We start from the raw sequence: 12,904 nt of genomic DNA on the forward strand, positions 1-12,904 counted from the left end.
CTCTCGTAATTGCTCTACATAATTTATCAACGTATTATCAGATATTTCTAGCGTATTTTACAGGTAATATATGAGTGGGTTTGCATTTAAATGTAAGTTATTCATACTTCAAAAATGAGCCTCGTCTGCTATACTAGATTCACATCACCCGTGCATCTGATCTGTAGGCCAGTCCCTTACGACGCTCTTAATTGGCTGTTGATATAAGCCGATCACTGGGCTGGAAACTGTCTCTCGAGAATTCCCATAGGCAGGATGTATGATTCACCTCTCCTGAGGGATACGTCTTTCAAAAGTATCTCTCAGGAGAGGTGGAACATACATCCTGCCTATGTGATCTCTCTCGAGAGAGACTGAGTTTCCAGCCCTGTGATTGGCTTATATCAACAGCCAATCAGGAGCGTCGTAAGGACTGGCCTAGACATCAGATGTACAGGTGATGTGAATCTATTATAGTAAACATGATGGCCATACCAATAAGAGACATATTTCGGTATTCATCATAATGACTTTGATATTGAATAACACCTAATCCGTGAAAAAATAATAATTATGATAATTAGAAATCACCTGCCCTACATACGTAAGCTGTGCTATTAGCAAAATTGAAAATATGCCCAGCTGGTGTGTGACGCACCATATGAGACTGTCTTTTTATACTTTTTTTAATAACAATAAAAAGATACAAATATCCATAGTACAATATACATTTGACATCACCTGGGTAGAGTTTTATTTTAATTATGTAGTTTCTAATTCACCAAATACCAAAACATCATTTCATCTGCTGTGCAATGTTCCCATTGGCAGAACGGATTTTATGCTTATGACAAAGGTAACCGTATGATTAATTAACTCCCGTGAAAGACTCATTCCAGCTCACAAAGACGTTTAATTTTTTCGGTATTTAATATTTGTTCTTTCGCAAAGTATATATTATAATAATGAAAGTCAACGCTGACCATTGTAGTTCACTTTTGAAATGTACAAATATACACATATATATAGGAGATATATATGTGTATGTAGTGTGTATATATATATATATATATATATATATATATATATATATATATATATATATATATGTATGTACGTATGTATGTGTATAAATATAAATATATTATATATATAAATATATATTATATATATATATATATACATATATATATATATATATATATATATATATATATATATATATATATATATATATATATATACACACATATAGATATATATATATATATATATATATATATATATATATATATATATGTATGTATATATCTATATATATATATATATATATATATATATATATATATATATATAGTATATATATATATGTGTGTGTGTGTGTGTGTGTGTGTGTGTGTGTGTGTGTGTATGTATGTAATGTTTGTGTTACAAACAACGACCGAACGAAACAGACTATAGCAACTATATAATCGCCTTGAAAAGACCCGATCTCCACCCCCCTGAATGGGAGAGGTAATATGACGGCAAACAGGTGTTAGTGGTGATCCGATCGTGGGAGGAGTTCGAGTGTCAAAGCATCATCTCCAGAAATGATTGAATTGAATGATGCTCTCTGATGGATGTTGACAACGCCCTTGACAAGATGGATCATTCGCCAGGCGTTGTAGGAAGCTCGCGTTGAAAGGACTCCCTTTGCGAGGCTCAGGGCCCACAAGGAATTCGTGATGGATGGATATTAATGGCGTAGATTAATCACTCGAACTTACAACGAACTGAAAAGGAAAGTGATATTGATTTAGGTGTTTTTCTTCTTTTTATATATATATTTTTTTTTTCATTTTTAGCTTTCCCAACTGAGGGAAATATATTCATGTTAAAATCTTAAAACATCCATTATATTTTACTTATAAAGGTTTACGCTCTATCAAAACAGGACATGAAAAGATGTAAGTAAATTTATCAATGGTTTTCTCGTCGGAGGGAAATATATTCATGTTAAAATCTAAAAAAGATTAAAAAAATTAAGAAGTGAATTTATTTTTAATGACAAAGGTATGAAAAGATAAAGTCGATGATTTAGAATGGTTTATGGGCCTGAATAACTAATTGCGTTCAACCAAGGCTGGTGATGTTTATACATAATATGTATAAGTTGAAAATCTCTCCCTCGACGCTAAATTTTGAGAGGCAGAATATATCTCAAACTCAGACAAAACGCAGCCGGTGGTCAAGAGAGAGAGAGAGAGAAAAAAAAGCGGCTTCACCCAGATTGGAGCAATCCCAAACCGAATCCCACCAAGTTGATAATTGAAATTGATTCTCTCGTATTGGCAATCAGTAAGTGGCGGCAGTGACCTATCGCAAACCGAAATTGCCTGTTGAGGGAGTCCTTCTGAGGGAATCGAAGCCTTTGTCTAATATACTGACTGAATTTGTATATTTTGATTTTTTCATGCTTTACTGAAGAGAAAACTTCCTTTTTTAATATGCGAACTGAATTTTTATCTTTGGGGTTTTCACGCTATACTGAAAAAAATAAAACCTTTGTTTTAATATACTGACTGAATTTTTACCGTATCGTTTCCAATGCATAATGTTAAACTGTTGTGGAAACAATACCATGATTTTTCCTCTTTGTAATCTGGGCGCCTTTACGAAGTTCATATAGGTATTGTTGCTGGTTAGATGGACGTACAATTATCGACTATTTTATATCTTGCTAAGAAACGATCTTGCCTTAGGTAAGGATGTTGTTTCATATTATAGATAAACGCCAGGATTAAAAAAAAAAAAAAAGTTTTCTATCAGCACAGCAAAAAAATAAAAATAGTCATTTGTCCCTTTAATACCAAACACTTCTTTTTTTAAGAGATATATTTTCTGCTTCCAATATCTCCAACCTTAGCAAAAAAAACAAAAAAAAAAAAAAAAATAAATAAATAACAAAATAAAATAAAGACCTTTCTATTTTTTATAAATAAATATATTCTATTTCCGAAATCACCCCGGTGCTTTGGAACGACATAAGGGAACCATAAATAACAGAAATGGCTATTTGGAGAGTTATTATCGTTCACTTAGCGTAATTAAATTTGAGATCACGACTCAATTTCAGTGCATCTTGAGCACCGAAATGAGTCCTTCATCGACATTAAAGTCAGCGTGGAGCGAAATGGAGCCATTATAATCATGACGATGATGATGATATGATGGTAAAGACCCATCTCATCATCTCATCTTCATTTGGCGCCGTGTCCTCAGAGCATGTTAACGTTAATAAAGGATGTAGAGGGGAAGGGGGAGGGGGAGGGGTGGATGAAGGAGAGACCGAAGGTGAATGGAAAATGAGAAAATGAAGAGGAAGGGTTATTGTAATGGAAATGTCGAGGGCGGGATAAGTGGAGTCGTCATTGGTTCAGAGAGTAGGTCAGGAAGATGTGTGTGGGTGTAGGTTGGAAGGGATGGGGATGGGTGAGGAGAGGTAGGGTATGGATGAGGATGGGTAGGGAGGGGTAGGGACGGGAGAGGAGAGGTAGGGATGAGGTAGGGAGGAGGGTGGGGATGGTTGGGGATGGGTTGGGGAAGGGAGGAGGAAGAGGTGGGAATGGGTTTAGGGAAAGGGGAAGGGAGGGAATGAAGGGAGGACTGGGGATTGGGAATGAAGGAGGGATGAAGGATACTTGGGGGAGGATTGGAGGAGGGACTGAGGAGAGGTGGGAAGGCATTGGTGGGATGGATGAGGGGAGGAGGTGGGATTATGGAAGGTTGGGAAGGTTTGGAGAGGTGGGGATGGGTGAGGAGATTTGGGAAGGGTATGGGTGAATGAGTAGGGGGTGAGGAGCGGGTGGTGATAGGATGGGTAAGTAGGGAGGGGAGGGGAAGTGTTTGATTGCAGAATGAAATGCTTGATTAAAAAAAAAAAAAAAAAAAAAAATTGAAGATAAGCTACTTTTTCATCTGCGAATTCAAACTTTTCCTCGTCGAATTTACCAAGAGGTCTTTTCTCATAGATTGATATACATGTAAAAAAATATATTTTATTGAATACAAATATATTTGATATCTGTAATCGAGTTTATTATTATTATTATTATTATTATTATTATTATTATAATTATTATTTTTTTTTTTTTTTTTTTTTTTTTTTTTTTTTTTTTTTTTTGTTTTTTTTTTTTTTTTTTTTTTTTTTTTTTTTTTTTTTTTGCTCTATCACAGTCCTCCAATTCGACTGGGTGTATTTATAGTGTGGGGTTTCCGGGTTGCATCCTGCCTCCTTAGGAGTCCATCACTTTTTTTACTATGTGTGCCGTTTCTAGGATCACACTCTTCTGCATGAGTCCTGGAGCTACTTCAGCCTCTAGTTTTTCTAGATTCCTTTTCAGGGATCTTGGGATCGTGCCTAGTGCTCCTATGATTATGGGTACGATTTCCACTGGCATATCCCATATCCTTCTTATTTCTATTTTCAGATCTTGATACTTATCCATTTTTTCACTCTCTTTATTATTATTATTATTATTATTATTATTATTTCCAATGCTATATGAAATTTGAGGTAAAAATCTTTTATTGTATTTTAATCTGCATATGATAATAATAAATAAATAATAATATAATATAATAATAATAATAATAATAATAATAATAATTAAGCTCTAACAGACAACTAACAAGACGACAATTTTATAAGATGCTTTCACAGTTCTTACCTCTTGTTGGATGAACTGAATAATGAAAATGGAAGGAAATAAGATAAAATCACTTTTAAGAACCTTATTGGAATCTTTCTGGCTTCTGGCACCTGACAACAAGAGGTTGGATTCGTCGTCAACATCAGACACAGCCTGTGCTGATGATGTTACCAGCAACCAGTTCGATTAGCAGCCATTTGGCAAACCTAGACCTATATAGGTTGAGTGTGAATTGTAACATTCATCTATAGCAAACTCCCCTTAAAACAGCACACAACTATAGTGTGTTCATGAAGACGTAATGGTGATTTGCACTAGAGCTATAGTGTCAAGATTTCTTGACACTGTAGTACTTACTACCTCGAGTGACCAAGTGTAGTGAAGCTAACTGTGATAGAGTAAAGATGGTGTAGACGCACCTTAAGTCTTGCCCATTTGAAGGTGTGAAAGTACAGAGAGAGAGAGAGAGAGAGAGAGAGAGAGAGAGAGAGAGAGAGAGAGAGAGAGAGAGAATGTTAACATTAATGTATTGCAAACTCTCTTTACAACCATGAGATACGTTTTATGGATAGCAAATACACTTAGTCAAACAAATGCTGGAGTTTTGACGAATGTGAATGATTTCATACGTAACTGGTGACACCTAAATATCTCTCTCTCTCTCTCTCTCTCTCTCTCTGTGAGTGAAGGCTAACCTGCTCTGAGGTTGCGGAGCTTTTGTGTCTTGTTGGAGTCTTAGCCGACTAAAAACCCCAGACGAGCTTATGTGCCATTGATTGTGGAACTTCCTACCCGTGGGGCCTGCTGGTGTGGCCATTGTGGCCATTCCTTGGGATTTCAGGGTTGGAGGAGAAGCAGACAGGTTATAAGATTTTGGCTGTTCATGGCTGTTGGAATTTTAGCAGTTTAAGGGATGCTGCTGTTCACTCCTGGCGAAGAATCATTTGCTTAGGTAAATTGTGTTGCTTAGTTGGGAGCTGCGACAAGTTTGGGATCGTCTAACAACAGGGAGACCGTATGTTAGTGTGGCAGCGATAAAAGGTTTCCTGGCGATGAACAATTTTTATTTATATATATTTATATATTTTTTTATTTATTCATTATTATTTTTTTAATTATTTCTATTTATCTATTTATTTTTTTCTATTTATTTATTTATTTACTTGTTTATTTATTTTTATTACTTTTATTTTTTATTTATTTTCATTTATTTTTTATTTACTTTTTTATTCTTATTTATTTATTGATATTCTTTCCTTTACTTATCTATTTCTATTTCTATTTCTTTTTTAATTTTATCTATTTTATCTGTTTATTTTCATTTACTTATTTATTTTTATTTGTTTATTTCTTCTTATTATTTATTTATTTATTTTATGTATTTATTTATTTTATTAATTATTTGTTTATTCGCTTTTATTTATTTGTTTATCTTTATGAATTTATATTTTTTCATTTATTTTTATTTCTCTATTTTTTTATTTATCTTTTATTGTTTATTATTTATTTATATTTATTTATAAATTTCTATTTATTGTTATATTTATTCTGATAATTATATATTTATATATTTACTTATCTATTTGTTTAATTGTTTATTTTTATTGATTTTTTATTTTTTATATATATTTGTTTACTTATTCATTTTATTAATTAATTAATTTTTATTTTTTTCTTTGTTTATTTACTTATATTTCTTTATCTATTATTATTAATATATTTATTTCCTTTTTTATTGTTTTTATTCATTTATTCACTTTCATTAATTTTATTTTATTGCTTATTATTTTTATTTATTTATTTAAGTATCTATCTTTACTTTTTATTTTTTTATTTATTTTCATTTTTATTTATTTATTTATTTATTCATTTTCTTATCTTTATTTACCTATATATGTTAATTTATTAATTTATTTTTTTTATTTTTTTATTTACCTATTTTTATTTATTTATTTAGATCTATTCATTTATTTATTTTTATTTATGTATTCACTTATTCATTTATTTATTCATATTTTTACTTATTTTTATTTATTTTATTTTTTATGCATTTAATTATTTACTAATTCTTATTAGTTATTTATTTAGTCATTTATTTGTTTTTATTTTTTTTATTTTTTACTTTTTTTATTTTTTTTGTTTTCATTTATTTATTTATTTATCTTTAATTTAATTATTTATTTATTTATTTATTTACTTATTTATTTATTTATTTATTTTATTATTTATTTTTTTACTTATCTAGTTATATATTCATTTATTTATTCTTATTTTATTTATTATTTTTCATGTTTCTATCTATTTCTTTATTATTATTTTTGTTTATTTTATTTATTCCTTTTTATCTACTTATTTTTATCTATTTATATATTTATTCATTTTTATTTATTCATTTATTTATTCTTATATATTTATTTTTATTTTTATTTGTTTATCTATTTTTGTTCCTTTTATTTACTTTTTTATCTATTTCTTTGTTTATTCTAGTTTACTTATTTATTTATATATTTATTTTTATTTATATAATTCTATTTATTTATTTATTTTTTATTTATTTATTTATTTATTTATTTATTTATTATTTATATTTTTTTAATTTATTTATTTGTTTATTATTTATTTATATATGTATTTTATTTTTGTATATATTTATATTTCTTTATTTTTCTTACATATTTGTTTATTTATTTATTTTTATTTCTTTCTTGTTTATTTACTTATTTATTTATTTATTTTGATATGTTTTATTTCTTCATTTTTCTATTTATTCATTTTTGTTTATTTATTCATTTATCTTTATTTATTTTTTTTTATTTATATATATATTATTATTAATTATTTATTATTCGTTTTTCTTTATTTATTCAATTTATGTATTTATTTTAGTTAACTTTTATCTATTTATTTGTATTTATTCTTACTTGTATTTTTTTACTATTTTTTCCAGTTTTATTATTGATAATATTCACTTTGTTATTCATATTTTTTTATTCTTATTTCCATATACATTAGTTTATATTTTGATATTTTATTAGTACTATATTTGACTAATATTGTATTTATTATTTTTATAATCTTATAATCATTTTTGTATTTAGTTATTGTTTGTAATATTAAATTTCATTGCCATCATTTTACTAGTAGTTTGTACATGAATATATTTCTATATTTTGTATTTTTATGATTAGTTTTTATTATTACTTTCATTATTTTTGTATTTATAACTATCAATTTTAGGTTTATTTTTATTACTATTACTTCTTTTGTACTACATTTCTAATATTTTTATTTTTATTTTTTTTATCTTAATTTGCATTGATATTATTTGATTATTTTTACCTTTATTCCTGAAGTAAACCATCTTTGAAACATGTTGATTTAAAAGTAATTGCTGCCTCAGCTGCAGTAATATTATGTAGGTCTATTTTTATAATTATGATTTTCTCATTTTTGCTTAAACTGCTGAACAACACACCGAAGGTTGGCATGTCTAAAATAGGTAATTATGAAAGTAAATTTTAATTTTATTCAGAAGATTCCAGAGGCTGTAGTTAAATATTCGTTGTAAAATTCGTAGAGTATTTCAATGGTCAATTTTTATTCCATGTCTGGATACTGACTATTCCTTCACACTACCTCTACAGACTAGTAGAGCTCCTATGGAGGTCATTTTCACATGCAGGGTCAAGATCAGTGTACATATTTATATATCAGTGTTTACAGATATACTATGATCATATAAGTCATTCTCTCTCTCTCTCTCTCTCTCTCTCTCTCTCTCTCTCTCTCTCTCTCTCTCCGCAACCTCAGAGCAGGTTAGCCTTCACTCACAGAGAGAGAGAGAGAGAGAGAGAGAGAGAGAGAGATATTTAGGTGTCACCAGTTACGTATGAAATCATTCACATTCGTCAAAACTCCAGCATTTGTTTGACTAAGTTTATTTGCTATCCATAAAACGTATCTCATGGTTGTAAAGAGAGTTTGCAATACGTTAATGTTAACATTCTCTCTCTCTCTCTCTCTCTCTCTCTCTCTCTCTCTCTCTCTCTGTACTTTCACACCTTCAAATGGGCAAGACTTAAGGTGCGTCTACACCATCTTTACTCTATCACAGTTAGCTTCACTACACTTGGTCACTCGAGGTAGTAAGTACTACAGTGTCAAGAAATCTTGACACTATAGCTCTAGTGCAAATCACCATTAAGTCTTCATGAACACACTATAGTTGTGTGCTGTTTTAAGGGGAGTTTGCTATAGATGAATGTTACAATTCGCACTTAACCTATATAGGTCTAGGTTTGCCAAATGGCTGCTAATCGAATTGGTTGCTGGTGACATCATCAGCACAGGCTGTGTCTGATGTTGACGACGAATCCAACCTCTTGTTGTCAGGTGCCAGAAGCCAGAAAGATTCCAATAAGGTTCTTAAAAGTGATTTTATCTTATTTCCTTCCATTTTCATTATTCAGTTCATCCAACAAGAGGTAAGAACTGTGAAAGCATCTTATAAAATTGTCGTCTTGTTAGTTGTCTGTTAGAGTTTTATTATTTATATTATTATTATTATTATTATTATTATTATTATTATTATTATTATTATTATATTATATGCAGATTAAAATACAATAGAAGATTTTTACCTCAAATTTCATATAGCATTGGAAATAATAATAATATAATAATAATAATAATAATAATAATAATAAAATAATAATAATAAAAAATAATAATAATAAACTCGATTACAGATACATATATTTTCTATTCAATAAAATATATTTTTTTACATGTATATCAATCTATGAGAAAAGACCTCTTGGTAAATTCACGAGGAAAAGTTTGAATTCGCAGATGAAAAGTAGCTTATCTTCAATTTTTTTTTTTTTTTTTTTTTAATCAAGCATTTCATCCTGCAATCCAACACTTCCCCTCCCCTCCCCTACTTACCCATCCTATCACCACCCGCTCCTCACCCACTACTCATCCACCCATACCCTTCCCAAAATCTCCTCTCCCATCCCCACCTCTCCTCACCCATTCCCACCTCTCCTCACCCATCCACAATCCTCCCCAACTATCCTCATCCCTCCTCATCCATCCCCACTCATCTTCATCCATCTTCACCCTTCCCTAACCATCCCTACCTCTCCTCACCCATCCCCAACGATCCCTACCCATCCCCACTCATCCCCATCTCTCCTCACCCATCCCCAACCATCCCACCATCCTACTCATCCCTACCTTTCCTCTCCCATCCCTACCCCTCCCTACCCATCCTCATCCATACCCTACCTCTCCTCACCCATCCCTATCTCTTCCCACCCACACCCACACACATCTTCCTGACCTACTCTCTGAACCAATGACGACTCCACTTATCCCGCCCTCGACATTTCCATTACAATAACCCCTTCCTCTTCATTTTCTCATTTTCCATTCACCCTTCGCTCTCTCCTTCATCCACCCCTCCCCCTCCCCCTCCCCTCCCCTTCCTTTATTAACGTTAACATGCTCTGAGGACACGGCGCCAAATGAAGATGAGATGATGAGATGGGTCTTTACCATCATATCATCATCATCGTCATGATTATAATGACTCCATTTCGCTCCACGCTGACTTTAATGTCGATGAAGGACTCATTTCGGTGCTCAAGATGCACTGAAATTGAGTCGTGATCTCAGAATTAGCGCTAGTGAACGATAATAACTCTCCAAATAGCCATTTCTGTTATTTATGGTTCCCTTATGTCGTTCCAAAGCACCGAGGTGATTTCGGAAATAGAATATATTTATTTACAAAAAATAGAAAGGTTTGGTATTGAGGGGATAAAGGACTGTCTTTATTTTATTTTGTTATTTATTTATTTATTTATTTTTTTGCTAAGGTTGGAGAATTTGGAAGCGGAATATATTTCTTTAAAAAAGAAGTGTTTGGTATTAAAGGGACAAATGACTATTTTTCTTTTTTTGCTGTGCTGATAGAATTTTTTTTTTTTTAAATCCTGGCGTTTATCTATAATATGAAATAACATCCTTACCTAAGGCAAGATCGTTTCTTAGCAAGATATAAAATAGTCGATAATTGTACGTCCATAAAACCAGCAACAATACCAATATGAACTTCGTAAAGGCGCCCAGATTACAAAGAGGAAAAATCATGTGATTGTTTCCACAACAGTTTAACATTATGGCATGGAAACGATACGGTAAAAATTCGGTCAGTATATTAAACAAAGGGTTTATGTTTTTCAGTTTAGCATGAAAACCCAAACGGCAACATTTCAGTTTGCATATTAATAAGGGAAATTATTCTCTTCAGTATATCATGAATAACTGAAAGGCAAAATTTCAGTAAAAGAAATTCAGTCAGTATATTAAACAAAGAGTTTATTTTTTTCAGGATAGTATGAAAAACCAAAGGATAAGATTTGAGTTTGCATATTGGAAAAGGAAATTATTCTCTTCAGTATAGCATGAAAAACTGAATGGTAAAAATTCAGTCAATATATTAAACAAAGATAAAAATTCAGTTCGCATATCAAAAAAGGAAGTTTTTCTCTTCAGTAAAGCATGAAAAAATCAAAATATACAATTCAGTCAGTATATTAGGCAAAGGCTTCGATTCCCTCAGAAGGACTCCCTCAACAGGCAATTTCGGTTTGCGATAGGTCACTGCCGCCACTTACTGATTGCCAATACGAGAGAATCAATTTCAATTATCAACTTGGTGGGATTCGGTTTGGGATTGGCTCCAATCTGGGAAGCCGCTTTTTTTCTCTCTCTCTCTCTCTTGACCACCGGCTGCGTTTTGTCTGAGTTTGAGATATATTCTGCCTCTCAAAATTTAGCGTCGAGGGAGAGATTTTCAACTTATACATATTATGTATAAACATCACCAGCCTTGGTTGAACGCAATTAGTTATTCAGGCCCATAAACCATTCTAAATCATCGACTTTATCTTTTCATACCTTTGTCATTAAAAATAAATTCACTTCTTAATTTTTTTAATCTTTTTTAGATTTTAACATGAATATATTTCCCTCCGACGAGAAAACCATTGATAAATTTACTTACATCTTTTCATGTCTTGTTTTGATAGAGCGTAAACCTTTATAAGTAAAATATAATGGATGTTTTAAGATTTTAACATGAATATATTTCCCTCAGTTGGGAAAGCTAAAAATGAAAAAAAAATAAATAAATAAAAAGAAGAAAAACACCTAAATCAATTTCACTTTCCTTTTCAGTTCGTTGTGAGCTCGAGTGATTAATCTACGCCATTAATATCCATCCATCACGAATTCCTTGTGGGCCCTGAGCCTCGCAAAGGGAGTCCTTTCAACGCGAGCTTCCTACAACGCCTGGCGAATGATCCATCTTGTCAAGGGCGTTGTCAACATCCATCAGAGAGCATCACAAATTCATCATTTCTGGAGATGATGCTTTGACACTCGAACTCCTCCCACGTTCGGATCCACCACTAACACCTGTTTGCCGTCATATTTACTCTCCCATTCAGGGGGGTGGAGATCGGTCTTTTCAAGGCGACTATATAGTTGCTATAGTCTGTTTCGTTCGTCGTTGTTATGTATACACACAAACACATACATAGACGCATACACACACTCACACACACACACACACACACACACACACATATATATATATATATATATATATATATATATATATATATATATATAAACATACATACACAAATACACACAGACATATATATATATATATATATATATATATATATATTATATATATATATATATATATATATATATATATATATATATATATATATATATATATATATATATATTGTAATAATATGCTTAATTTTCATTCGTGGCCTGTAAAATCAATTTCATTCAGTTACTTTCAATTTAAATTTTTTATTAGCACAAAAAAAAGACTGGTTAAGGTTTTTTCTCGCTCCCACCGAAGGTTGTTATTATTTAAGTGGTACCTCGCCCATGAGAGTTGTTTTTTTCTCTTTTCATGTATTTATTCGGCCGGATGCTTGTTTGGTGATTTGCGGGTCGTTGCCTCACTTTTGGTGGGGACCGTTGGCTGAGGATGAAGAGGGAGTATGCATTCGGCTCCTTATCTTGGAGGTTTCCCTGACCTGATCCCTGCAGGACGTTTTTAAAAATTTGGAGATTCTCTTGGCCTTGCTACGTTTGAGGAGCCCCCTTTTCACCTGTATTACGGAGGGCGT

General features: G+C 31.4%; 1 protein-coding gene across 1 annotated transcript; it reads right to left on the minus strand.

Annotated features, from left to right (window-relative positions):
• Nucleotides 1-3,348: 3,348 nt before the first annotated feature.
• LOC135197936 (uncharacterized) lies at nt 3,349-9,791 on the minus strand. The gene is made up of 3 exons (XM_064225214.1): nt 9,718-9,791; nt 5,369-5,560; nt 3,349-3,685 (listed from the first exon to the last, which is right to left on the minus strand). Exons 1-3 carry the CDS (start codon nt 9,789-9,791, stop codon nt 3,349-3,351), a joined length of 603 nt encoding a protein of 200 aa, XP_064081284.1.
• Nucleotides 9,792-12,904: the final 3,113 nt, after the last annotated feature.

The sequence above is a fragment of the Macrobrachium nipponense genome, chromosome 23 (assembly GCF_015104395.2).
Source record: "Macrobrachium nipponense isolate FS-2020 chromosome 23, ASM1510439v2, whole genome shotgun sequence".
NCBI classification, from domain to species: Eukaryota; Metazoa; Arthropoda; class Malacostraca; order Decapoda; family Palaemonidae; genus Macrobrachium; species Macrobrachium nipponense.

Coding starts and splice junctions, on each gene's coding strand:
- LOC135197936 (XM_064225214.1), bottom strand. CDS start 9,791: ATGGATGAAGATGAGTGGGGATGGATGAGGAGGGATGAGGATAGTTGG. Junction 5,561..9,717: donor TTGTGGATGGGTGAGGAGAG/GTGGGAATGGGT, acceptor AAATTCCAACAG/CCATGAACAGCCAAAATCTT. Junction 3,686..5,368: donor GCTCCGCAACCTCAGAGCAG/GTTAGCCTTCAC, acceptor ACCTCTCCTCAG/TCCCTCCTCCAATCCTCCCC.